General features: G+C 44.7%; 1 protein-coding gene across 1 annotated transcript in view; it reads left to right on the top strand.

Moving 5' to 3' along the window:
- MEGF9 (multiple EGF like domains 9) overlaps nt 1-26,719 on the top strand; it is an 82,178-nt gene extending 55,459 nt beyond the window's left edge. The window contains exons 4-7 of the mRNA XM_024192916.3: nt 14,627-14,766; nt 19,475-19,618; nt 21,109-21,381; nt 25,858-26,719. Coding sequence (XP_024048684.2) covers nt 14,627-14,766; nt 19,475-19,618; nt 21,109-21,381; nt 25,858-26,312 — 1,012 coding nt within the window. The 3' untranslated portion in view covers nt 26,313-26,719. The remainder of the gene's footprint in view (nt 1-14,626; nt 14,767-19,474; nt 19,619-21,108; nt 21,382-25,857) is intronic.
- Nucleotides 26,720-26,930: the final 211 nt, after the last annotated feature.

Below are 26,930 nucleotides of genomic sequence, written 5' to 3'. Positions count from 1 at the left end.
AAAAATTAAATGGGAAACAAAAAACAAAGGGCCAAATACTCTACTGCATTCACAGGAGTTAAAGCGGGTGAATATGGCCTGTAGGTTGCAAACATATTGCACTAAATCCTTATGGATATTTGACTGTGGGACAGGAGAGGAAATATATTTGGGACTTTCATGATGGATTGTTGAGCTGGTACTTTGTGTAATTTTGTTATTATTTATTATCTGTACTGTGGTAGCACCTAGAGCTTTCACTCAGGATTGGGCCCCCACTTTGCTATACAGTACAGGAGTGGGTGGGTGAGGTTCTGTGGCCTGCAATACGCAGGAGGTCAGACTAGATGATCATGATGGTCCCCTCTGGCCTTAAAGTCTGAGTCTATGTGTACACACTCTACACAAGTCCAGTGTAAAGGTGGTCCCTGCCCAAAAGATTCTGGTGTAAAATCTAGAGCCAAAGTGTCCTCAGGTGTGGGGACCTATCACCCCCCCACCCCCTTGTCAAAGTTGATAGGATTTGCCTGTGGCTATCTAAGAACAGGATTTGGCCCCACATGGTCTCATGGCTAAAGCACGGGGACTCGACAGATCTGGGTTCAATTCCAAGCTCAGCCACAGACTCGCTGTGTGACCTTGGGCAAGGTACTTATTCTCCATGCCTCTGTGCCTCATCTGTAAAATGGGGCTAACAATCCATCCTCTCCCTCCCGTCCCCATGCTCTTCTTGTGTCTTACCTGTTTATAATAAACAAACTTACAATCTAATAATAATGGTAGCCCTTAGGAACCAATAGAGAAAGGGGGCCCAATGTGGTAGTCGCTGGACGAACAGAGAGCAGCAGACAGTTCCTGCCCCAGAGATCTTACAATAGAAAAGCGGAGTGGACAATACAATAGTTTTTGGGACAGGCCCTGTCCCTTATTATGTGTATTTACAACAGCTAGCCCAATGGGCCTACAGACAGAGCTGTGACCTGCTGAGTACTACCATAATACCCATAATGGGCCCATAGTTGTTTTGGGGTTTTTTTTGATAATATAATGAAAATACCTTAAGCTATTTTTTAAAAACAAGTTCACACGTGTTGCATAAGCTAATACCCATGTACCCCTTTTAAAAAGTGCATATTCAAGGGAAGACTGTCTCAGTAAACCCGGAACATAATTTTGGACTCTGACCAGTCTAGACGTTCCTTGATTTGAGAAGCGCATTTCCTAGAGGCTGAGCTCTATGGAGAAAAAGGGCATATCTCTTATATATCAGCTTGCATGCACTTTTGTAAAGGTTGCTTTTTAAAGGACAACTGTATTTTTTTTTTAAAAACACGCTTTACCCTACAGCGTGTCACCCACCCCACCCCAATGTGCTAATTATTAACTAGACCTCCAGTACAGACCATAGAATAAAGAAACCAAAACAAAAACCATTTCCCCAGGCATAGGGTTGATTTTAGGAGTGAACATTGACCTGACAGTGCTGTCACTATGCATGGACTCTGCTGCTGCTAGTCAAAGGCCTTTTTTCGACTTGATTATCTGTAGAGATCAGCACTGTCTCCTCTGGGGTGGTGCGTTTCCGTACATGGCCCACTGGCCAGTTCAGAGTGGTTTTGAAACTGGTTTTAATTTTGCTCTGTTAAAATGTCATCTTGCCTCATTGTTTTGCTTTCTGTTTAGCTATTACAGCAAACTGTTTTCTAAAAATATAATCAGGTGACTTGAATGTATTATGGGACTAGAGCGTCAAGGATAAAATGTCTGTTTTTATTATTACTGTTTGTGTTCCAGTAGAACTTGGAACACCAACTGAAGTCGGGCCCCCTTGTGCTAGGCGCTGTATGAACCCATAGAAAGAGACAGTCCCTGCCCTGAAGAGCTAACAGTCCAAGTAGAAAAGACAGGCAAAGGGTAGGAGGAGGACATAGAAGTAAAGTGACTGACCCTAGGTCACATGCAGAGCTCGGACTAGAACCCAGGTCTCTTGATTTGGAGGTTAGGATCTAAGCCACTAGCCCACCTGTGTAAACTGTCTCCACACCAACATCTGTGTGACTAGAGTGGACTTTGAAACAGCACCAACCAGGCAGAGGTGGCACCTTACATCCGCCCTGCTAGCTCTGGGTGTGGAGCTGTCTGCCCAAGGAATTAAGAGCTGTGTCACGCTGGCCTCAGCTCAAAACAAAATCCCCTTCTCCGTGGATGCTGCAGCTTCCTCCTCTAGCATCCCAGACAACCTGCGTCTCTTGCCACATGCTCAGGGGTAGCAAATCAGAAGAGCTTTGCCATTAGTTTTTCAAGGTTCTGTCTGGCACACTCAGGTGGGTCTTGGGCACTGTTTCTTGGCCGAGAGGACAGATTACCCTGAAGAAAGTTAACTGAGCCTGGATTGGTTGAATCAATTACTTAAAAACTGAATAGGCGCCTGTATTTTTATTATGTGAAAGCAGTTGAGATTCCTCCACAAGGCCTCTGCTTGACCTCTAATCTCCCACTTTCTGAAGCTGGGAAAGAAACCAAGAGAGAAGGCGGGGAAGGTTGTCTTCAGCCTTCCTAATAGCAGCATGGGTCAGTGCAGAGCAGCGGAAGCTCCGGGGTCTCCGTGGAGTAATTCCAATGTGGTGAGGCTAAGCTGGCTAGGATATACTGTCCCTCCCTCGTGCCTGTGCCAGGGACCTGCTCCTCGCTGGGCTTTTTGCTGTCCACATCCTGCACAGCTGATACAGTGGGGGGAAATCCTCCACTGTCAGCATACCTAGTATTTAGCAAGCCACAGTTCTGGGCTTCCTTTGAGGTTACCCTTTCACTGTACGGGAATCCTGGGGAAGTACTGGATTCTCCTGGTTAAAAAGGGTGCTGCCCTCACTAGGGCATGGGAAAAGACGGTCAACTCAGGGCTTGTCTATACAGGAAACACATCCAGTTATATTACTGTGGTTGTGCCAGTATAACTCCCCATGTGGACACTCTTACTCCAGAATAAGAGAGCCTTTTTTTTTCTGTTTATCCTAACCACTTCCAAAGCAACACAAACTAAACCAGAAAAAGACACACTTCCATCGAAGTAAGATTGCCCACACAGGGAGTTATACTGGTGCAGCTACAGCAGTTTAAATTCACACCATATCTTATCCAGGTATAACTTTCCATGTAGACAAGCCATTAGAGACTGGAAGAGATGTATATGGCTGTGACTTCGCTTGGAAAAATAGCTGTATTTTGAAAGAATGTTAAGCTAACGCATGTTAGACTAAACTGTGTCATGATCCTAGTGAAGACGAGGTAGTGGTAGTTTTAATCTTTATTAAACCTTTACCTGAACCAGCTAATACAAATCTGGTCTTCACTAGGTTAATAACACTGGTTAGTTCACAAGGATTGACTTGACTTGGGTTAAAAATGCACCTTGTTTTCATAGTGAAAACAAGGCCTAAAGATTAAAGCAGGGACCGAGAGTCAAGTCTGCTGGGTTCTGGTCCTGGCTCTGCCACTGATTTGGCAAGCAACGTTGGAAAATTCCCTTCACTTCTCCATGCCTCAGTTTCCCCATCTGTAAATTGGGATAGCAATCTTTACTTCCCCTCACTGGGGTGTTGTGAGGCTTAATTAGTTCAGGCTGAAATGCACTGTAGCACTGCGCAGCATTCTGTTATCTCCCTGCTTCGTTATGCAGTTGTCTAGCTAATAGGGCAGCCTATTGGTATTCAAAGCTGAATTTGTAGAGGTTTTCAGCAAATACCCAGGGTTCGTGCCTGTAGCCTTAGGCGTGGGGTATGTCACGTTAGAGGGATATCTTGTCGTTCTGAACCACTTAAAAAGAAATTGTAATGTATGCTTGTAAATGTCAAAGTGTAGATGTTCTGCCCCCGGAGGGGGATCGCACGCCTTGTATGCCCAGTAAAGGGCATGAAAATGGAGCCTCCCTAGGAACATTTATACATCACTGTGTCCCCTGCAGCAGAGGATGCACTGAGTCTGAAAGGGGAATTCCACTTGATAGACAGTCTTGGCACCGTGTGTGCCCTCCGTTTAGGGGTCTCCCTTTGAGAGGATGACCCTGCCCGCCTTGTTCCCATGGATTGAAACAGCATTGCTGATGTTACTGGCGGATCCAGCCAGCCTTAGGTTTGGTATGATCTGTACATAAAGGCTGGCATTTCTAAAAGAGCCTAGCAGAGTTGGGCATTGAGAGCTGGGGGCCTGATTCACCGAGGTATTTAGGTTCCTAAAGATGTAGCGAGCGGCCTAGTGGGCCTAGTTTTACAAAAGCACTTCAGTAGGTTGGGCACCGAACTCCCATTGAAAGTCACGTAATCACTTTTGTAAATCCCACTATGCACCTCTCTGCGTCTTTCGGTGCCTAAATCCCTTTAACTCTGGCCCTGAGCGCTTAACTCCCATGTGCCCCTTAGAAAAACCCAGCCCAAACCTTTATTTTTTTCTTTTAAAATAACTGCTCCCATGTTTATTGACTAGCAGAGCAGAAGTGATGGTTCATCTCCCAACTAATGCCTTGTCAGCACCTCTGTGAATGAACGAGTTTTTATTTCTAATGGAAATTGTTACATGTGGGCAACATAAAAGCAGTGGAAAGTGGCTAAGAGTATGTTTTGTTGTGTGCTTAAATTAGCTAAGTATCTGTTATGATTTCTCGTCTTTTACAGCTTATTAAACTCCCCATAGTCCGTAAATGGTGAACCTGGATATTACTTTTGTTTGCTGACAGGAGTAATTCACAAACTTCTCTCCCTTGAAGCAATTTATTAACTGACAGCTCCTCCAGCAGAAAATTGCTGGTTGTTACCCTCTCTCTTACAGCTGCTGTGGCCTCCAAGAAATGCTGTTATTTCCCTCTAGTAGGCTTCCCCATTCCTATGTTTCTGCCTTAGAGCTGCACCTCACCTGCTGGATGAATCAGTGCTCTTAAAAATACTGAATCAAGACTTCTAAAATCCTCGATCTAAAGTATTCACTGTAGTCTAGGAAGCAGGAGTGTGGTGAGCTGGTGGCTAGGTCACTGTTATGGGATGGTGGAGATCTGCCTTCTATTCAGAGTTCTGCTGTGTGACCTTGGGCAAATCATTTTACCTTTCTCTGCCTGTTTCTCTTCCCATTCTTTGTAAGCTCTTTGGGGTAGCGACTGTCTTACTCCATATTCCAACAATGCCTGGTATGGGTCCCTGGTCTTGGTTGGGGCCTCTAGGTGCTATCGTAATGAAGAAAACAACAATGGAGTGAACTATTAGGGGCTAAATTCTGAGCGGTTGCACCTGTGTAATTCCTCAGACTTCAGCGGAGTTACTTTGGATTTGCACTGCTGTAATGAAGGTCAAAATCCAACTCGAAAATCTTTGCAAAAATGCTTTTTTCATAATAGGAGAATAAAAGCTCTAACATTGCAGATTCCAGGCCTTAGAAGGAGAGCTCACTTTTACAATCTTGGGGGCCCTTTCCTTTGGTTGCAAAAACACTTCATTAGGCAGGACATCTGCATAATTGGGTTTTTGCCATAAGGGTGTTTTTTAAAAATGATGACAATACCAGACAAACCTGCCAAGAGATACAACCTTGTTTTTCTGATTACTGAATATCCAGAAAAGATGACTAAAAAGGCTCACATACGTACATTCTCTGGATTTGTGTGAGCCAGTCACTTCTGCTTTAACTCTGCGTGGTATTGGTAACTTAAGAGGCAGGATAGTCCAGCCCCTAACCTGGCCCATGAGCGATGAGGTTTTAATTCCTGGTCCACAGCAGTGGCTGATTGACAATGGGGCGAATAAACACTTAGAGGCTATTTCTCCTCATACCAGTTTGTGAAGGAAAATGAATGCTGGTTAAGAAACTGTGGATGAGGGAGAATCAGATGCTCCGGCCAGGCCTACACGTAAACGTTAGGTCAACCCAGCTACGGAATTCTTCCGTTGACCTAGCTATTGCCTCTCGGGGAGGTGGATTAATTACAGCTCCAGGGGAGGCCTTCCCCTGACTGTAGCGAGCGCCTACACTGAAGCGCTGCAACTGTGCCACTGTAGCGGTTTAAGTGTAGACGTGGCCTGAGTGTAGAAAATACGTGGAGCCAAATTCTCTTCTGTGTTACGCTGGTGCAGTCCCAGGGACTTCAGGTAACCAGTACTAAAGAAACTATGGGCCAGATCCTCAGCTGCTGTAAATTGGGGTCACTCCGTGGGTCAGTTTTGACTTACTCCAGCTGAGGATCTGGCCCCATATCCCTAAATAGAGCAAGCTAATGTCAATGTCCTTCACACTTCTAATGCTCCATGGCCCAATCCTACATTCCTCGTGCATCCCCAACTCCCATTCTTCCCCATGGGAGCTTTCAGCATGCAAGGCATCCAGGATCAGGTGCTTAAAGATCAAGTACTGCTGTTAAGTCTTATCTAGGTGAACCATTACTGTGTGGCAAGCTGGCGTGGCAAGCTACAGAACACTGGTGTGCCACAGACTCTCTGTGTGGATCCTGCTACAGCCCTCTAAATTTTTCCTAGTGTGCAGTTAATTACACAGTCTAAGAGCAGAGTGCACTAGGGAGCTTTTAGTGCATGGTAGCAGGATCCACATGGACAATTAGTACATGGCACACTCGTGCCCTGTGGATTTGCACTCCAGCTGGCCACAGAGTAACTTGGCCTAGACAGATCTTTTGTTACTCCCAGGCAACTTTTCACCACACCATAAATATTTCCTTTTAAAGCTGCATTACAGGTCTGTGCTTATTGTCTGATAGCATTTCACTATTTGCCATTGAATACCCTTATCTCTGTTAATATAAGCCCTGAAAAGGGGTCATTGGCCTGGGTCACCTCTCCTTTGGAACGAAGTCTTTTTGTTCTGGCTCTGTACAGCCCCTGCCACAATGGGGTCCAGATTCATGAGGTTCTGCGTGCTACGATAATACAAACAATAGCAACCTTGGAAGACCCCTTCTATCGAATCTCCCCCGGAATCATTCTGTCAGGAGAGGATGACTGCCTGTGCAATGGGGAGTGATTCTACCCCTGCATCTCCTGGGCTCGTCTCCACTGGCTCGGGGCCACTGTGCTGCATCTCCCTGACCGCACGGCTCCCCAGGAGAAGCACTGTCATTGCTCTCCCCAGTCACTGATGCTCCTAGGGTCCCCATTAATAGTGTGGAGGAGTTAACAGTCCAGGCTGCGGTATCTCAGCTGGCTTATCCATGGGGCTTGTAGAGCACAATGCCAGGGCCCTAGGCCCCCCTCTCTGAAGCTACATATCCCTGACCCCAGGGAGGGGGTGACCAGTGCCTGGGGCCGGGGAGATGGCACTATGGAGGCGGTGCTTTTGGCCAGACGATCTGGCCCTTTGACATTTATAAAATGCCCTTTCAGAGCTGTTAAGTATTCCGGGTCCGGTGATGGATTCCATATACACACATTTTGTCCACTGGCACAAAGCAAAGAATGTTTCACACAATGACCCAATGTTTGCTACAATAAAGCCGTCCTTCTTCTCCCTTCCACAAAAGGAGCCCTCAGTGGGGTTGCATAATGGGCTTGGGGCTCCTTTGGCATCTGAATCGGCACACAGAAGGTGTTATTAAATTAGCACTGGGGAGCAAGTGTTTGGCTTCTGAGGGCTGTAGTGGAACCAGAGGAGCAAGGAGATGAAAGCGAACCATGTGCTAATGGCTCCTCTGCTCTTCTTTTCCTCATCTGTTAATGTCCCGATTTAATTAACCTGAAAATCAACCTATAGGTCGTGATGGTTGTGTTAGGGCTCAGTATGCTCACGGCAAGTATTAATGGTGATGTTCCACCATGAAAATGTCCCATACCAATTAGTAGCAGGAATGATAACTCTGCTAGAGTTGGGTGTAGCATTTTTGTAGCTGGGTTGGTCCCTGGATAAGGTGGGTGAGGTCATATCTTTTTATTGGACCCTCTTCTGCTGGTGAGAGAGACAAGCTTTCAAGCTGACACAGATCTGAAGGGCTCTGTGCAGCTTGAAGATTTCTCTTTCACCAGCAGAAGTTGGTCCAATAACAGATATTACCCCACCCACCTTGTCTCTAACTTTTCTATAGGAAGTTTGAACTGTCCTAGAAAATTGAATAGAGAATTTTACCCCTGCTCTTGAATGCTATCAAATGTATTTTTTAAAAAAGTCCTATAGCAATGGACTCTCTGAGATTCCTCACTTGTAAAGAAAACCCAAACTATTACAACTGTCTATTGATTTTCTGTATCCCATAGCACTATACTGTATGGACAGCTGCTTAGGACATGTTCATGCCTCCTCTCATCTATCCTGGGCTCATCACAGCTTGAAGGCCCTTTTGACGTGGGAAACTCTCCCACTGACAGCAGCAGGAGTCTCATCAAGGTTCATTGTACTGCACAATGTATGGATCACAGTGTGACACACCTGTATGTCTACACTGGAGTTGGAGATGTAATTTCCAGCTGGGTTACATGGACCATGCTAGTCTGATGGAGCTAGCGTGCTAAGAACAGCAGGGTAGCTGCAGTGGTGTAAGTGATAGGATGGGTTGACCGCCCCAAGTTTCAGATGGGATCATATTCGGGGCAGCTAACTCACCCCACTGCTCATGCTGTCATGGCTACACTTCTATTTTTAGCTTGATCAGAGCTAGCGTGGGTATGTACTGCCAGCTGGGGTATTACACCTCTAGCCCCCGTGTCACATCTCAGCCAGCTCTCTGCTGTGCGTTGCAGAGGATAGCACATTGCACAAACCACAAGATGAGGGAGATTGTGGTGGTAGTGGCGACGGCAGCTGATCAGAAGGATCTCCATTCCCCTCAGCATATAGGTGCTCTGCAGCTTCAGGACGTGGTGTGGGGTAGGATCAGGGGAAGGAGACAGGCATCAGCTGCTCTCTGTAGTATGCTCCCTGTGTGTCTAGGAAGGTTTCCAAGTAGCCAGCTGACAGCCAGAAAAATGGTCCTGGATGGTTGCCCAGCCACCCTTTGGCCCCTATGACTTCACCCTCCAGTGCTGTCGACAAGGGGATCATGTTGTTGCCATTACCAATGTGGGCCACGTAGCAACCCAGCTCCTGAATGGAGTGATTTGGCCCAGGGAGCTGTTCAAAGATCCTCAGATGCTTCTGCTCTCTCTAAGTGCCTGAGCCCCTGTCATTGATTAAAAGGGGTGGGTGGGAGAGAGGCATCCCTGCCCCCCAAGGAATGATGTGGAGGCAACTCTGCAGAGGTGTGGGGTTTCCTGCATCCCATATGGCCATTCCCCCTAGGGGCTAGAATGCAGCCCTGGTGAACGGAAACCAAACCAAACCAGGTTTTACAAGCCCATCTGGTTCTGATGTGGGGTTCTCTTTTCTGCAAGTCTTTTATCTCATTTACGTTCCCCTCCGCCCCCCGGCGATTGCCCTACAGACTTTCCACTCCTTTATCTGTCCATATCATCTGAGAACAGTGTCCACACACAGTAATATTTCCGTGTGCCTCTCCTTCTAACTTGTGCGGTTTCCTTCGTGCTAGTCCTGGTGGACCAGGTTCTTGATGATCTAGCCTGTGGAGTGTTCCCAAACCATATTCTCCAGCAGCTGTTAGGGTCCTTATTCTGTGCTACTCCTCTTCTCCGCCAAGGTGACTCCATTTAAATCTCTGTGCTCTGCTAGCATACAGTGCAATGGTGCATCAGCCCAGACTTTTTAAACCCCTGCCATGCTCATGTGCTGTTAGGGACCCAAATTGGGCTGTTAAATGCGCTTGTGCATTGCAGTGGCAAGAATTTTTTTGAATCACTAGGTGGTGTCCGACTGGAGTGCATTGTACAATCCATGCACCCTGTATAAAGTATGTACTGTCACAGATCCAAATAGAATCCCAGGCGGGCAGCCACCCTTTGGTACCAGAAATCAAGATTTTCCAACAGGGCCTTCCACTGCATGAACGCCGAGAGCTAAAAACTTGTTGGCTTCCGCGTGGTTAATCATTTGAAATAGTAACCAAGCAATTTATGTTGCTGTGTCTTAATAGTCTCCCTCCCCAAAATATTCCTGGCTTGCACTGCAAATCCAATTCAGTTCTCACTCTTCAAGTATTAAACTGTGGGTCTTTTCTTTCAAGTCTTTGGATTTTTTATGGGCACAATTGCTCTGGTAACAGGGCTTTTTTTGTGATTTCAGCATGTTTATACCATTGACCTTTGCTTCGAAAAGTGTTCAACAGTCTTCACTGGGCTGGAGCTCTGAAAGGGAGTGTTGTAAGGGCTTTATCCTATAGAAGCAGTGACCACAGGCAACGCTTTATATTTGCTGAATGAGTTAATCTTACACATGCAAGACTTGGCTCTATGCTGTGTGTAACGTGGAGAAAAGTCCTCCTAGAGAAGCATTGATACCAAACTTTCCAAAACTTTTTAAAAATAACTTCCTATCCTGTTATTTTTAATCTAACAAGTAAAATCCATGGGTGTTGTCCCAAGAACACTACATTTTAAGTACAGAGGAGTCCTAGGAAAAAAACTGTTTAAAATGAAGCAGGAGTCTGGCTGGAAAGATGTTGCTGGGGAGGATGGTCCTGTTAAAATAAATGCCTGGTCAATATTAAGGTGAGAAAATAATAGGGAATGCCCCAGAATCAAGGGAAATGAGCCCAGGAGGCTAAATTTGAATCCGCTCTAGGAAATGGGACTTGTGGGACTACTCACATGAGGGACTGGGCCCTTAATTTGTACGCCATCTCCGAATACTGTCCGGAGTTAAACCTGGTTAGAGTTCAGTTTGAAATCAGCAATAGCCAGGCAGAACAACGGCTGTGTTTTTCAGCTGAAATTTGAAACGAGGCAGAGCTAATTAGCAAAGCAGAGAGCAACAAGGACCTGTTCTGACTGAGCTATGCCCTTTGCAGGAACAAGAGGGATGGGGACACTTTGCACTTACCCTATCTTTGAGCCTTTGGGCTGCTCTAACTTGCACCTGGCTGCTCATGGCCACAAGGAACCATTTCAGAAACTGGGAGTAGCTCCAATATTTCCCCTTTTCCTCTGACCATGATGCCAGGGGAGTGGGATAGACCCATTGTGTTGGCTCTTTGCCACAAAGGGATTACCTCTAAATCAAGGGAATTTCTCTAGGGGCCATATCCACCCACTTTATGGCCTCTTTGCACTGCTGGAGCAGCATAAAGGAGCCCATTCTTCTTTGCATTATAGCTCCTTTATGCTACTCCAGCAGTGGCCACTGGGATTTAAGAAAGCTAAAAACCATACTGCTGAAAGAAGAAGAGTTGCAAGGGACCATTCAAGATGGAAATGCATTCTGCACATCACCAGGGTTACATCTCACCAAGTGTCTCTCCTGCTGCATCTCCCTGGTAGCCAAGTTCCTAGCGCTCTTCAGTGTATTTCAACTGACAATCCCTGTGAGATAGGGAAGTGCTGTCATCCCCATTTTATAGGTGGGGAAGTGAGGCCAAGAGAGATCAGGTGACTTGCCTAAAGTCACATGGGGAGATTGTGATGGTGCAGGGAATTGAACACAGGGCTCCAAAGTCCCACACTAGCCCCCTAACCGCAAGACCATCCTTCTTCTAGGGGAGCAATATGTGTGTGTTGGGGGCAGGAGGATTACTCGTCACTTTCACACAGGTACAACGCAGCACGGACCCCTCAGCCTCCCTCAGATCCCTAGTGCATTTGATGATCCAGTTCAAAATTGCTTTATTTATTTTAAGCCCTCTCTGGGCTTGCTCCAGTCCCCCTCACAGATCTAGTCTGTCTCCTCCCTCTCCATTCATACCTGCCCTGGTTAGCACTGGCCTATGCTATCTCCCCCTTCCCACAACTACTGCCATTCTTGATGAGAGAGCCTTCTTCTGTCCATGCAGAATAGTTGTGGGAGGGCAGAAAAGGCTATGATGTAGCCATGGTGGCGTGTGCAATGGATTTCTATCTTGAATGGTCCCTTACAAGTTGTCTTCCTTTGGCAAGAGTCAGAATGGGAGGATTTAGGTTTATTAAACCCCTCAAAATTGTAGCTTCCAACCACATTCGTGGTCAGGCTCATGCTCTACTTCCTTCAACCTCAGCTGTATAAATAAACCCCCTGTAATCTTCTGCACGCTGGACACAACGCCACTGTTGCAACCACTTGTTCTCAACTGATTCAAGACTGCAACTTGCCAGGACCATAAGTAGCTCCTTGCTTCTGACAAGCTCAAACCAAAGGATGTTAAGAATACACCGTAACTTTTGACACTAAAAACTGCTGTTTCCTCGCCTCAGCTGTTTTTAATGGCCATTTTTCTGCTTCAGATAAGAGTTTTATCATAATACCAGGGAGATGAAGGTCATATAAGTACCTTATATATAATAGAATATTTTCTTTGTTGTAATAGAACCCAGGAGTTCTGACTCCTAGCTTTGTGCTTTAACCATCACTGCAAGCTTCCTCTTTGTTCTGTCTCAGATGAGTTCTAGCTTATAAATCCGATGTATTTCAGTCAGTTTATACAATGAAGCTAGACTAGTTCATGGATTCTTGATCTGGGAGGCACAACTATTCCGCCCTTGTCCGTACTGGTAGATGGGATGAGGTCCCAGCTAGAGGGGAAAGGGAGTCCTGCTATGGCATAGGTTTAGAATGACAGGTCTAGTTGGTTTCACTTTCTGACTCTATCAGTCTAATCAGTCTTGTTTTCTACAGAGCTCTTAGCTCCATGACACTAGCTCTGTGCTGCAAATCCTGCAGGAGAAATGTTCAAATGCAAATGAAAAATGGTTTCCATTTGCTTTGGGTTTAAACATCACTAAAACATTTCAATTAACTTTAGGTTTTGTGAAACCCTATTTTTATTGTCAAAGCTACATTTTGGGACTGAGCTGTCTAACAGCATCTCTTTAAATTCTGCCTCTGCCGGCTGCAGTTCCTGATACGACGTGGAGGCTAATGAAACATATTTCTTGCTCGTTTCTGTAATCAGTCCATTAAACGTGTCTGAAATTCATATTTTGAAAGTATTTCTTTGTTTAGCCTCTTGGGCTAGATTTGTGGGTTTTCCTTCTGTGTGTGTGTGTGTGTGTGTGTGTATGGGGGGGGGCGCTTTGGGTATTTCCTATTTTTGCCAAGCAAACTATTAAGAGAAATACCAAAGTATGTTAATTTTTTTAAATGGTGCTGTCCAAAAACACTGTAATCTACAGCGTTTAATTAAAAACAACACATAAATAGTACATCCAGCTATTCTGGACCTCAGCCCCTGTTAGTGTTAATCGGCTTTTCATAGATGCGGTTAGTTGTCTCTTCTTCCCCTGCAAGAACTGTCCAGAATAATTGATGTTTGTTTAGGATGGCACAGCAAATGCTGAGATGCTGAATAAAAGGCGGGGAATTAAGAAGCACTGGAATGTGTGTTATACATGGATATGTATATTTTGCCCTTCAATAGCTCCTTCCATATGGAAATCTCAAAGTGTCTTACATGCATTAATGGATTAATCCTTAGAACTCCCACCCCCCCACATACTCACACGAGATAAGGCGATATTATTGTCCCCATTTTACAGGTGGGCAGATCAAGACCCACAGCTGTTCTGAAGCACCATCGATTGGCTCTGTGATCTTTGGCAAGTCACTTTGCATCTCTGAACTTTCCCATCTGTAAAATGGAGACATTACTTACCCACGGTTGTGAAGTGCTTTGAGATTTTTCAGGTGAAAGGTGCTACGTAAAGGCTCATTACTCCAAAGCCTGTTGAGGTCACTGGAAAGACTCTCATTGCCTTCTGTGGGCTTTGGAGCCGCTCATAGTGGTTGAGATTGAAATAGAGCCCAATTCTAGTCCCCATTCTAGTTCTGGCCCCTGGAACCATGCTATCGTTGCTATAGATGGCTGGTCTGGTCCAAAGGAAATGACATTGCCCGTTTCTCAAGGAGAACCTTTTAAAAAGTTCTGAAATATTGGGATAGCCGGATATGGTGGGGGAATTTTCTTCATTTTTAGTTTCTAGCCTGGATCAGAACTTCAAACACTGAAATATCCCTGATCTCACAAAATTTCCAGTCCGGTTTTGTACGCTCAAAGAGATTTGTAGAAGCTTTGGTTAAGCATCTGATTTTAGGGGGTTACTTATCTGAACCAAACTCAAACTCCAAACTGTCGTCGTCCTCTTTCATTTGCTGCTACATCGCAGTAGTGCCCAAAATGGTTTAAGTGCTTTCCAGTCACAGAGGAAGACACTTTGTCCTCAAAAATTCACAGTCTATGACAAGGGTCACCCATTGCTATCAATACCTAGAGATGTGTAAGTCAATGAGAGAGCTCTTTCAAAGGGAGGGATGAGTCATTGAGTTGCTGTGCTCAGAAAGGGACCATTATCAGACCATAAAGTGTGAACTGAAAGCTAATACAGGGTCAAATTCTGTGTGCAGTTACACCCACACAACCCCATGAACTCAATGAGGTAGTACAGGTGTTTTGCACCCCAGTAGTACTCCCTTGTGTTTTATATTCCAGCAGTTACATTTCTGGTGAACATTTGCTGCATGTGCCTGACATTGTAAGAGGAACAGATTCCCCCTCGGGGAAGGAGAGCATTGCACCCATGAGACTGAGAACAGAAGTTACCGAGTCGTCAAGTAGCACATATAAATTTCTTGGGTTTTTTTTCCTCCGCAGCTTTGGAAAATGCCAGTGTAAAGTTGGGGTAACCGGCTTCAAGTGTGACCAGTGCCGCGATGGATACTACTGGGTCAACCAAACCAGCTGTGAACCATGCCAGTGCAATAACTATTCCAACAGCTGCGATGTCTTAACAGGTACAATACTTCTGACCGCTTAGAGCCAAGTTCTCCTCCATAACGTTGGTGGGGCTCCATTGACGTCAGCAAGGTTGCAGTGGTGGGTGAGTAGTGGATTGGGTCCTTACCATCTAGTCCAGAGTACATCTACATAGCAAGCAGAAACCCGCGGCACTGAGTCTACAGGCTCAGGCTCACGTGGCTCGATTCTACGGTACTAAAAATAGCTGCATAGACATTTGGGCCCCTCCGTAGGTTTCGGAGCTCAGGTTCCAGCCCAAACCGGAACGTCTACACAGCTAGTTTTAGCTCCACAGCCCAAGTCTATAGACCTGAGCTCTGAGACTTGCTGCTGTGGGTTTCTGCTTCCTGTGTAGATGTACCTGTAGTCAACTGTCCCCTGATTTCTGCCATTGTATTTAGAGTCATAGAGTTTAAAGCCAGAAGGGACCACCAGATCATCTAGTCTGACCTCCTGTGTAACACAGGCCACTAAATACCACCTAGCCATCTGCACACCAAGCCCAACAACCAGAATTAGACAAAGTATTACAGCCCTCAGAAGACTAATCTCTCCAATCTTATCCCTTTGATTTGTATCTTTCATTTAAGTGTACTTGTGTATAGGGCATAAAATCATCTACTTGCACCACAAACTCTATCGTTTTGGATCTGATCCTCTTCCCATTGAAGTTGGTGCGGGCTTTGCCATTCACTTTGATAGCAATATTGAGCCTTTATTATGTCTAGGGCTCCAACTAGGAATCCAGGGCCCCATTGTTCTAGACCCTATACGAACACATAACCAAAAGATGATCCTGACCCGAAAGAGCTTACGTTTTGCTGTACCTTCTATTCACCAGAAGTATGTATTATTCAGGTGTTGGCTGAATGCAACCCTGTATTGTCACAAATAACATTGAGCGCTGCAGAAATGGGCCATTCATATTTGTTTCTGGTTTTTAATGCATTTGCCTCCTGTCCATTTTGTGTTGACTTTCCTTGAACGTTGTGATCCATTTACACATGTTTTCTGTGCTGAAAAAAGTAAATTGCCTTTCTGTGTCCCTTCACACCAGAAACCCAAAGAAAGGCAATATCATGTGACTTATACGACCTATCCCAGCTCAGCAACAAAGCTCCAATTTTGAAATTCAAACTTATATTGATGAGCCACAGAGTAAAATAAAACTCACCAAAATTTTGTCTAGTGAGTTACAAATAGGCCATGAATTCAAGAAGTTAGCAGCTTGTTTGCCAACAGCCTGTGAGCAGAAAGACACAGAATTAATCAAATGAATTATTTGTTTGTAATTATTTGCTCTGTTCTAGTATTTATTACTACATTGTCTGCGCATTTCTAACAAAGACACAGAGTCAATATTGACAGTCACAGAATTAACTCTTAGCAGATAACACCCTCATTGCTTTTTACAGAAGAACAAGTTTAATGGGAAATCTAGCAGATATTAGAACTTTTTTCGGTGTGGCCCTGATTCAGCAAAGCACGTGCTCATATACTTAATTTTAAGTATGTGATTAAGTCCCATTGAAGTCATGGGACATAAGAACATGTTTCAAGTTAAGGTGTGCTGAAGTGCCTGGCTGAATCAGAGCCTTTATGTGTGTTTTTTAGCTATTTGATATGGAATTACGTACCAAAAAAGAAAACAAAAAGCCAACTAAGCCCTTGATCTTGCAGTCAGTCTATGGAGGCAAAACCCTTTGCCATGAGTGTTAAAGGTTCGTCTTTATAGATCAGATTGCAGAATCGAAGCCTAACCGTGTTACTGTTAATTTAATCTATGATGGAACGGTAGGGAGTTCCTGTTCTTTCTTTACTCGCATTTCCTTTTTATTGTTGAAGCAGAAAAACAGGTAGTAAATTAGATCTGATTTCTAACAAGTAATGTATGCATGTAGCTCTTGATATGAACTAGAGATTGCACTTTGTTTGACCTTTCCAGCTTTATATAAAAGTGTGTATTCCTTGTCAATGTCAAAGTTTCTATTGCATTAATACTGTGTTGTGGGCTCCCTCTTGTGGCTAATTGAAAACCTACATTGTTTTGACAAATCCCAGTTGGATAATGTGACGGAATTTCATATAAAGGATGTTTTCTCACAGTATGTTGTATGGATACAGGTTCATTAGGTTTTAGTGTGTTAAAGAAAAAGTAGTTAGGGCAGGCAGACTGGAAATCAAGAATCCCGGGCTTTATTCTTACACATACTGCCTTGTATAAGTCACTTCACCTCTCTTGTGTCTGACTGTATTCATCTGTAAAATAAGTGTAGCAACACCTACCTACCGGAGGAGCCACCAGGCTTAGTTAATGCTTGAAAGGTGCAATCAGAATGGAAACTGTTCTGAAATATTAATGCTTTCCACAGAGAAGAAAGTGATCCCTGGGCCAAAACCTTTAGGATGCTTTGTACAATTGAGTATCAGAGGGGTAGCCGTGTTAGTCTGGATCTGTAAAAAGTAACAGAGTCCTGTGGCACCTTAAAGACTAAGAGATGTATTGGAGCATAAGCTTTCGTGGGTGAATACCCACTTCGTCAGACACAGTGGGTATTCGTCTTGCGTCTGACAAAGTGGGTATTCACCCACGAAAGCTTATGCTCCAATACATCTGTTAGTCTTTAAGGTGCCACAGGACTCTTTGCTTTGTACAATTGAGTGACCTATTGGTCCATTGGCAATGCAGCCAGTTGGAGTATTGCAGAGGAAGATGCTTGCAACTCCTGCTGATGGGAAAGGATGTGGTCTTGAAATGGAGAGGTCTGCACAGAAAATGTGTGCAGTTATTCCAGATTTAGGGCAGCATAACCGAGAGCAGAGTCTAACTCAAGTGCCTTAAAGCTGACTAGGTGAGACCACCTCTAGTAGTTGACTCTCCGTGATTCATTCAACCCTTGGTCTCCATGGTGAGATTGCCAAAAGAGGTTGCAATTGGGGGGGCGGGGGGTGTGGTTTCCATCTTGTGGAAATCTCTCCCACCGAGACCACCAGCTCATGTCATACAGGCCACTGTACAAGAAGCAATGACTAGAAGACTGAGTTATGGAACACTGCAAGCATCCTTAGTCACCGCCAGCCTTCGCCATACGGTCAGCTGGTTCCAAAAAGCAATACCCAGCCAGTTATTCATTCTCCCATTAATCGGAGGATCAAATACCAGGACAAATTGTATTTGCTTGGAGACTCCCAGTCCCCAGGGTCACTGGTGCACCAGCAAAGAAAGACAAAGAGTAATGTAATGTACCTGGACTTGCATGATGCTTGAACAGCCTTGATTGATGTTATAAGGAACAATATTGTGTTTAAACTCTAGTCTGAACATGAACCTGATGGGGATTTTATATGCCTGGTTGCCGCTGATACTAGCATTTTGTCCCCCCAGAACCCTGACAGCGTAGCTCAGCCAGTGTGCACTCTGTAACTATGCTGCTCTGCGCCATCCTGGTTTGTGGAGAGGCTGCTTTTACCTTTCAGAGGCTTGTACTTGGGATTTAATCAAATAAGCTTCCCCTGGGTCACCTCCACCCCTCAGTAAGACGCTTGTTGAAGCAGATGATGTTCCTGTTGATGGATGAGCTTTCGATAGGGGCTGCATTTATATTGCTAGCAGGATTTGCTTCCTTTGTTTGCAGTAATATCAAATTGAATTTGACAAAGGGCTAGATCATGCCACAAGGGCACAGCCTCTAGTAAGGCAATGTGTTGCTTTGCTGTTCCAGGAGCACCCCAGAGAAGTAATTTTGGCTCAGGAACCCCCAATTCCTTCTCTGCTCCCCCAGCCGTTCTCCAGGGGGTTAGTAATTTGTTGCTGGTCTAGACCAGCAACAAATCCTCCCACACGCCCCTGGCTCAGCTCTGCTGGTCAGTGCATTGGGAATGGAGCCACACCCCACACACTCAGACCCAAGGTCCGGGTAACCTGTGCAAGGGGGTTCTTACTCCTCCTCATGTCCTCATATCATTGCAGCCTGCATCGCATGCCCAATCTCCAAAACTTGAGAGCAGTGCTACTGGCATTAGGAGTGAGCCTGGTGTCAGTGAATTTTGATTGGCAGAGAGGCCAAAGACAGATGCAATATAGACTTTTAACTGAATTCTTTGGTTAACTTAAACAGTGACACTGCAGTGGTAGAACAAGTGTACAGCAGAAATCAAGAGAGCTGTCCTCGACATCCCCAGGGTGATCCTTACAGGACCTTAACCCATCATTCTGACCATTATAGGTATTCCCAAGGCACCAAAAATCAGTGGGGCTACTTGTGTGAGTGAGGGTTGGCAGGGTGACGCCCTTACTCACCAGGACTGATACAGGCTAGGATATTTCTCCTGGAGGATTTTAATTGCATGAATTTATTAGAATACGTAGGCCTACATTTTCAAAAATTCCGAGTGATTTTGGGTGCTTATGTTTTTGACTGCCTAACTGGGGGCGGGGGGTGGCTGGTGGTTAGAAAGGATTGAGGTGCCCCAAATCAGATCCTTTGAATGTGTCTTAGGTTTAGCCCTAACAAAAGGGGCATCCAAAATCACTAGTTACTTGTGAACATTTAGGCTGTGCAATATAGGGGTGTGTGTGTGTGTGTCTCTCTCTCTCTCTCTCTCTCTCTCTCGATATAGACATATAAAAATATCCTTGATTAAAATGTTCTGCTGCTGCTGTTGCTAAATGAATCGTCTGTTGTTTTTGTTGATTTCTCTTAGGCACCTGTTTGAACTGCCAAGGAAATACAGAAGGAAGCCACTGTGAAAAATGTAAGGTGGGCTTCTTTAGAAGCATCCTCCCAAGCCACGATTGTAACCGCTGCCCATGTTCAACAGTGGCATCTACCGGCAGTTGCCAAATAAGTAAGGCTCTTTTTGTATGCTAGTGAAAGCAACTTCTTTCAATATTTTTCACAGCTAAATTGTACTCCGGGCAGATTATCCTAGTGCGCCAGTTTGTAAGCTTTGCCTTTGAATCCCTCTTTCATGGGAACTGGAGTGTGTTATTGGAAGTGACACGTGACATTTAGGAGTGCAGGATTTATTGACAGTATTCTTGGAGTATTTTTGATGCTTCTTGTGAGAGCAAGAAACCACTGAAAAATCTCCCTTGCTGCAGGCGCTAGCTGTTACGTGTTACTGTGGTTATCCTGGTGGTTTCCACTGCTCGTTTTAAGTGTCTTTATTGTTTTGCAGACAAAAAGACATAGCTACAGTGGAGAGCTAGTCTGTGTTATCAGCAGTGGGTGAAATTCATCCTTCTGCAGAAAGTTAGCAACAGGCCTATGCAACCCTTAATTCCTACTTAAGTGGAACTGCATCAGTGCATAGGCAACATGCTGGCCCTTTGCCCAGGGGTAAATTTCACCCAGTGTACACAGAAAATAGACCTGCCACAAATAATCTGTGCTCTTTGCTTGGCTGCAGGGCTTGTGAAGATGTCTGTGCCTTACAGGTTTTGCAATGTTGCTTTGAGCTCTTGCCACCTCATTACTAGAGAGATAGAAAAGGGGTGATGGGATGAAATTAATCGGGAGGAAATTTAAGCTGCCGTCCCTAGCCATGTAAGAGACTCCCAAGAGAAGAGAGACGCAAGGCCCTGTTGCTTGGGATTTTCAAATTAATTTTGGACAAAATGTTAGAAAACAAACTATTGGGATCAGTCCTGCACTAGTGGGGAGATGGCCTTAGTAGGTGGTTGGTCCCTTATTTGAAGACTGAATTTTTGTGATGCCCGTACATTTACTATAAAAGCAAGAATAAGGAACAGTATTAATGATAACAAGGCTAGGCCTATGTAATTTGTGTGTGTTTTCAAGAGGTTGGTGGTGAATGCTTGAGTTCTAAGGCAAATGGTGTGAGTGGGAGTCACCTTAGCTTTAGGTTGTAATAACATTTTCAACGCCTTGTGATTTCCCCTGCCCCACTTCCCCAGGTCAAGATGATCTAAAAAGTTCTTGTCCATCCATAACTTCCATGGTGTAGTCCCAATGGGCCAGATGCTCCGTGCAATCCATCACTCAAGACAGATGTGTCCTGAAGTAGATTGACTGGAAATATGCTAACTGTACTCCGACTGGGCACCAAGATTTAGAAACCTAAAAATGTTTTTTTTTATTTTTATGGCGCAGCATAGATCTACAGGGCTGAACAGAAAGACGTCCCTGCTGCAAAGCGCTTGCATTTTAAAGATGTGAGTGTTCAGCTTTTACACAGGCAATCTCCCATTGACTTTAGAACCTGACTGCAAATGAGTGTGATGCAGAGCAAACATGCAAGTGGTACAAGGAACATTCTTTCACAGAGCTCGTTCAGTGATATTTACATGGGCTCTTTTTTTTTTTTTTTTTCAGAACCTGGTCAACACGCTCCAACGTGTGACAGATGCAAAGCCGGATACACAGGCCCGAACTGCGACCAGTGTGACAATGGCTATTACAATTCCGACAGCATCTGCATTAGATGTAAATGTAACGGGAATGTAGCCCCCAAGCAGTCACCCAAGGTGTGCAAGCCAGACACAGGGGAATGCATTGGCTGCCTCCACAACACGGCCGGGTTCCATTGCGAGGAGTGTCAGGAAGGTTATGTCAGAGACCCGGAGGGAGCCAACTGCACCAAGAAAGGTAAACCCTTTCAGTGTCCGTGTTTCCTAAACAGATCAGCCGCATGCAAGCTGCCTGGGGGTGGGGAAGGAATATTGGGTATATTTATTCCTGGAGGGATTTGCTGTTGAAGATGAAGCAGCTTTAGCATCTTCCAAGGTGGAAACTCATTCCTTTAAAAGGGTCAATCCAAGTGGGAAGCTGGAAGAAAGTTCCCCCTGTAGCCATTATAATGTTTTCTCAAGCTTCATTTTCAGTTACCGAGAGCCTGTCTGAACATTGCCTACGTTGAAAGGAGCAGCATGATGTTTCTGACGCACGGCTAATCTTTGGCATTCTGGAAGTGGCTCTTGACAGACAGTTCTCTCTACAGCTTGAGACAGCAGGCTGTGGGAGGGCAGAATCTTCTAGGTTTTGGCACAGAAAAGTATTTAAGAAAGTTCCTTTCCTGCAGTGAACTTTTGTGTGTGTTTTCATGCGTGTTTGTGCACTTGTCTGTATAAAAAGAGACACTAATATATTCATCTTGCTTGTATTATACAGAAGGTCAGACTAGATAATCTAATGGTCCGTTCTGGCTCTAAAATCCGTGAATTGGAGATTCATCTAGGTTTTCGGTAATTCATCTGTTCCCCAAAACCGTGGCAGGCAATATCATGAAATAAACTGAAACAAAAGATTATGTATAATTTGGTTTGTATCCTGATTTCTAGAGCTGGATGCAAACTCTTAACCCCCCAGTGAGTTGCGTTATTTGACTACATTCAGTAGCACTTCTCACGTCAGTAAGGATTTACAGGATTGGCACCTTATAAAGGCTTTTTATCATAACACAGAGTGCTTCAAAGTGCTGTGCAGGCCTTAACCAACTGCTTAGAACAACTCTGTGAAGAACTATCACCTCTGCTTTGTAGCTGGGAAACTAAGGCACCGAGCGCTTAGCAACTTGACCAAAGCCACACAACAAATCCAGTGGCAGAGCAGGGATGTGAACTCACTGTTGCCTGGTTTGGGGCCTCTTATCATTCCTCATCCTCATTGCATCTAATACTCTCAGGTGCATGGTGGTAATGAAGAGGCTACCTCATAACAGTATAGCCCTGAATAGAATGGTAGAAAGTTCTTCTCCCATAGTTCTTCTCCCAGTGGTTGTCAGTAAGTTACTCCACTAGATAGACTGCAGGCTCCATGCATGTGTGGTTGTACATAGGAAGGAGAGCGCAGAATTCCAAAACGTATCAGGACCAAATTCATCCCTGCTGTTCCAAGAGATTTAATTCAAAGGCATTACAGTAGGGAGCTGATGTAACCTTCATTCTCTTACTGATCCCTGAACGGACAGACTGCAAGATTGTTGTCTGTGCAGGGAAGAGAGATGATTAGTAAAAAATTTAATATTCATCTGCTGTAACTTTATGTATGGCTGTCTCTGCAGGGTTGCAGATAGCAATTTCACACTGGTCCATCCGTTGTAATGCATTGGTTTTGTGTGTAAGGGATTGACTGACCTTGTCCCATAGTAACATACATGCCTTTGCTTTCGAATGACCCTTTCCAGCCCGCACCTCTCCTGCCACTTTAATGACATGGTGAGATAGCTGATTACTGACTTGGGAAAATACTCCCCTCCCGTCTCACGGGCAGCTGAGGCAGCTATCATGTTTCCTTGACACCTGTTTTCCTTTCCATGTTAATATTTAAAAGATCTGCATTTTTGTTCCCTGTTTGCTGAATGTTGCTCGACCATGAGCGGAGATGGTGGAGGCACTGCGTGCAAGCAGATTTTAGGGCCAAGATTTTCAGAAGTGACTAGTGAATTTGGAGGCCTCAATTTTGGGCAGCCCAACTTGAGGCAACTAAAAGGGGTCTAATTTTCATGGGGTGGATGCTCAGCAGGTCCTTTTAAGGAGTCTCGGGTTGGGTACTGAGAAAACTGGAGCACCGAAAATAACTAGCCACTCACGAAAACTGATCCTTTATGTTTGCTTAGTCACAAGAGCAGACTAAAGCAGGATCCTTGAAGCAGTCGGGATTTGGGCCATGATCTTTTGAGTTCCTTTAATTTGGATCCATGAAGTGCTGGGCTCAGGGATCAGTGGTGTCAACGCAGCAGCTGACATCACAGATCTGTCTGCTCAAGTACTGCAGCAAACCTTTGTGGATGCAGGCTCCATTGCGCCATAATAATTCATCTCACAGAGATATACTAGTTTCCTCCTTCTCTTGATTATAGTTAAATGTTGTTGGAATATTCTAGTGGAAAAGGCACTGACTGCTATAGGGAAGGCTGAAAAAGTGTTTTCATTCTGACCCTCCCTGTTTTCAGTTACTGCAAGATGCATGTGTGGTTGTACATAGGAAGGAGAGGGCAGAATTCCAAAAGGTATCAGCTGAATTCACTGGGAATTTTACCACTCGCTTCAATGGGAGCAGGATCGGGCCCTGAGAACTTAACTACAGTACAGACCTGTTTACGTGCAGATGTCGGGAGTCAAGCCATCGTGACCGCGTGTTAACGGACTGCGGATTAAGAGGGCCATGCTGAAATATCTTAAGATATCTATATATACATGTATAATTATCTAGGATTACATACGTATTCACAGCATCCCAAATACTGCAGGCCTATCTTAATGGCGCTTTGCAAGAATATAAATTCACATGTGCAATCTAATAAAAACATTATTACTACTACACAGGGGTGAAAGTAACTCAGGACACTTACTGTACGGGGCGGGGAAGGCTCTGGCCCCTGGAAGGGGTGGGGCCTTGGGCAGAAGGGGTGGGGCTAGGGGTCAGCATCCCCTAGTCAGCCCTTCAGGATTCCCGTGGCAATTTAAAGGGCCCGGGGTTCCGGACGCTGCTGCTGTGGAATCCTTTTAAATCGCTGGCCCCGGGGCAGCTGCTCCCTTTGCGCCGCCCCCCCCCCCATCGGCGGCCAAGGGGGGCAAAAGGGGCAGGAACTTTAAAGTGCTGCAGGGTCCTTTGCTGTGGCAGCGCTTTAACGTTGCTGCCCCTTCCCCCCTGCCCTTCCCCCCCCGTCAGCGGTAAAGACATACAACACATTTCCGCTCCGCACTTCCTGTTGATTTCTATGTCAGTGAGTTAGTGAGCAAATCTGTAGCGCTACATACCAAGTTCCTGTACTGCATATTAACAATTCTCGTGTGTTAAATAGGTAGCACTGGGAGGCATGGCGCTACCACTTGTTAAGCGGATTTGCGCGTAAACGGGTCTGTACTGTACTTATAAATCCAACAGCGTGCACATTCACAGCAACACCATCAACACCACAGTCTAATTAAACCACTAGTGAGACAAAGCTAAGGTTGAGTGGTGGTAGAAATTGGTCTGGGTGAGAGCCAATGGTCATTTATTATATGATGGAGAGGAGCTGGGTGGATACCTTCACTGTGCATTTCTAGCGTGTCTAATGGCTAGCATATATTTTAATGTGTATATGATAAGGAAGCTTGAGGCTAGTCAATTAGGTTGTGTCAACAACGTTTTAACCTTAACTGTCTTCTAACTAGACTGTTTTGTGTGGGAACCTGATTGGAGGTTGACCTTATGTAACTTGTAATAGCTTTTTATTAAGGACTTTATTCAGTGGTTCAATACTGCAGTGATTGGTGGTATAAAAATACCTAAGTTCGACAGGACCAAATTCTCTTCTTAGTTATGCACAGGCAATCGCATTAAAATGGATGGAGTGGGATGGATGTAGCTGAGAGCAGGACTAGGTCCATGGAGCAGAAACATTCTAAATCCTCTGTCTAGTTGTAACATGTTCTGGTTAGGGAGCTTTCCACCTCTAAATCCATCCCTGGGCTTTCAAGTATAATCACTCTCCTACCCATCCCTGGGCTTTCAAGTATAATCACTCTCACTTAGGGGCTGATCCTGAGATGGGCTGAGCATCCCCAACTCCTGAGCCTTTCAGAGGCGAGTCTCCTCCTCAGCCCCTACTAGTAAAAGGTCTCTTCAGAAAACCTTTTGTATGGGTGAAATCCTGGCTCCACTGAATGGCAAAACTCCCTTTGACTTTGTGGAGCCAACATTTCACCCATTGAGTTGCACTTGGAGTGACTTGAATTCATCATGAGTAATCGAGGTCGCATGGGCCAGATTTTCAAGAGCAGAGCACCCACAATCGGGGCCAGATTTTCTAAAAATCTCAGCTCCTATTTGGGCACCTAAACAAGGAGGGGGTTTTCAAAAGTGCTCGGCACCCAACAGCTCCCATTGTGATGCTTATGGCTAGGTTTTCAAAAGAACTCAGCCCTCAATGCGCTGAGCTGTCTTGAACATCTGGCCGAATATTTTGATGTGTAAATGGAACCTGAACAATTCTGACCTTAAAATTTTAGTTTGTTGCACTCATACTAACAGTGATCTATAGGCAGAGCCATTTATTTCCTGTTCTCCAGTCATGGCTCACCATGTATTTTATTGTTCATGTATGTATTAATTTACGTATCTCTTTTTTATTTGTAGAAGTCATTCCTGGTCCTGAACCTAGAGGGTTTATAACTGCTGCTCCCAACACCAGCAGGACAACATCATTTTCAACTACGGTGATAAACAGTACGTTAGCGCCAACAACTGTGCAGACTATATTTCCTGTCAACTCCTCTGACAATAGTACCTCTGCATTGGCAGATGTCTCCTGGACTCAATTTAACATCATTATTTTGACAGTTATTATTATTGTTGTGGTCCTATTGATGGGATTTGTGGGTGCTGTCTACATGTACCGTGAATATCAAAACAGAAAACTTAATGCTCCTTTTTGGACCATTGAGCTCAAGGAGGACAACATTAGTTTTAGCAGCTACCATGACAGCATACCCAACGCTGATGTTTCAGGCTTACTGGAGGAAGACGGAAATGAAGTGGCACCAAATGGACAGCTGACGCTGACAACTCCCATGCATAACTATAAAGCTTAAAACAAGAGTCACTCCAGCTATTCCAAAGTTGGCTTTAAAAAATTACAGTCCTCGTTGAAGGGGTATCAGAATCTGTACCAAGGCTCCAAGCAAAGGAATTTGCTACTCACACACTCTTTTACATCGGGCATGGCATAGCTTGCTGTTGAGCAGGAAAGGAGTGTCGTGCATATGAATTTCAGGTAAAATTATGAAATGCATTCAGTGTATTGTTTTCCATGACGATCCATACAATTCATTGCTAAGGACTTTCCATAAAATTATGCGGACCTTAAAGTATATTTTTATATGAAAAGATGATGGGGGGTAGTAACCAATGCCCCCTGATTAATCAAAAGCTACTTTGACTTCCAGCTAAGCTAAGGCCTACACCAGTAGCCTATATTTTGAAAAGCAGCCTGTTGAATTAACAGTTGAATACAACAGACAATAGACTTTTGTAAAGACTTCATTTTATTTCCTGGTACGAATTTGTGTTTTTATATATGAAAAGGGAAATCATGTTCATTTCACTGTACTGCTAAGAGACTTCTAAATGAGTAAATGTTACACAAATACTAAAGTCACCATGTTCAGTTCTCCAACAATTTGGGGAGCAGAAACAATCAATCATGAAAA

This window comes from Terrapene carolina, unplaced genomic scaffold (genome assembly GCF_002925995.2).
Source record: "Terrapene carolina triunguis isolate 2854851 unplaced genomic scaffold, T_m_triunguis-2.0 Scaffold238, whole genome shotgun sequence".
Lineage (NCBI taxonomy): Eukaryota > Metazoa > Chordata > Testudines > Emydidae > Terrapene > Terrapene triunguis.
The sequence above is the reverse complement of the archived record's forward strand: the minus strand, read 5'-3'. Positions and strand labels throughout refer to the sequence as shown.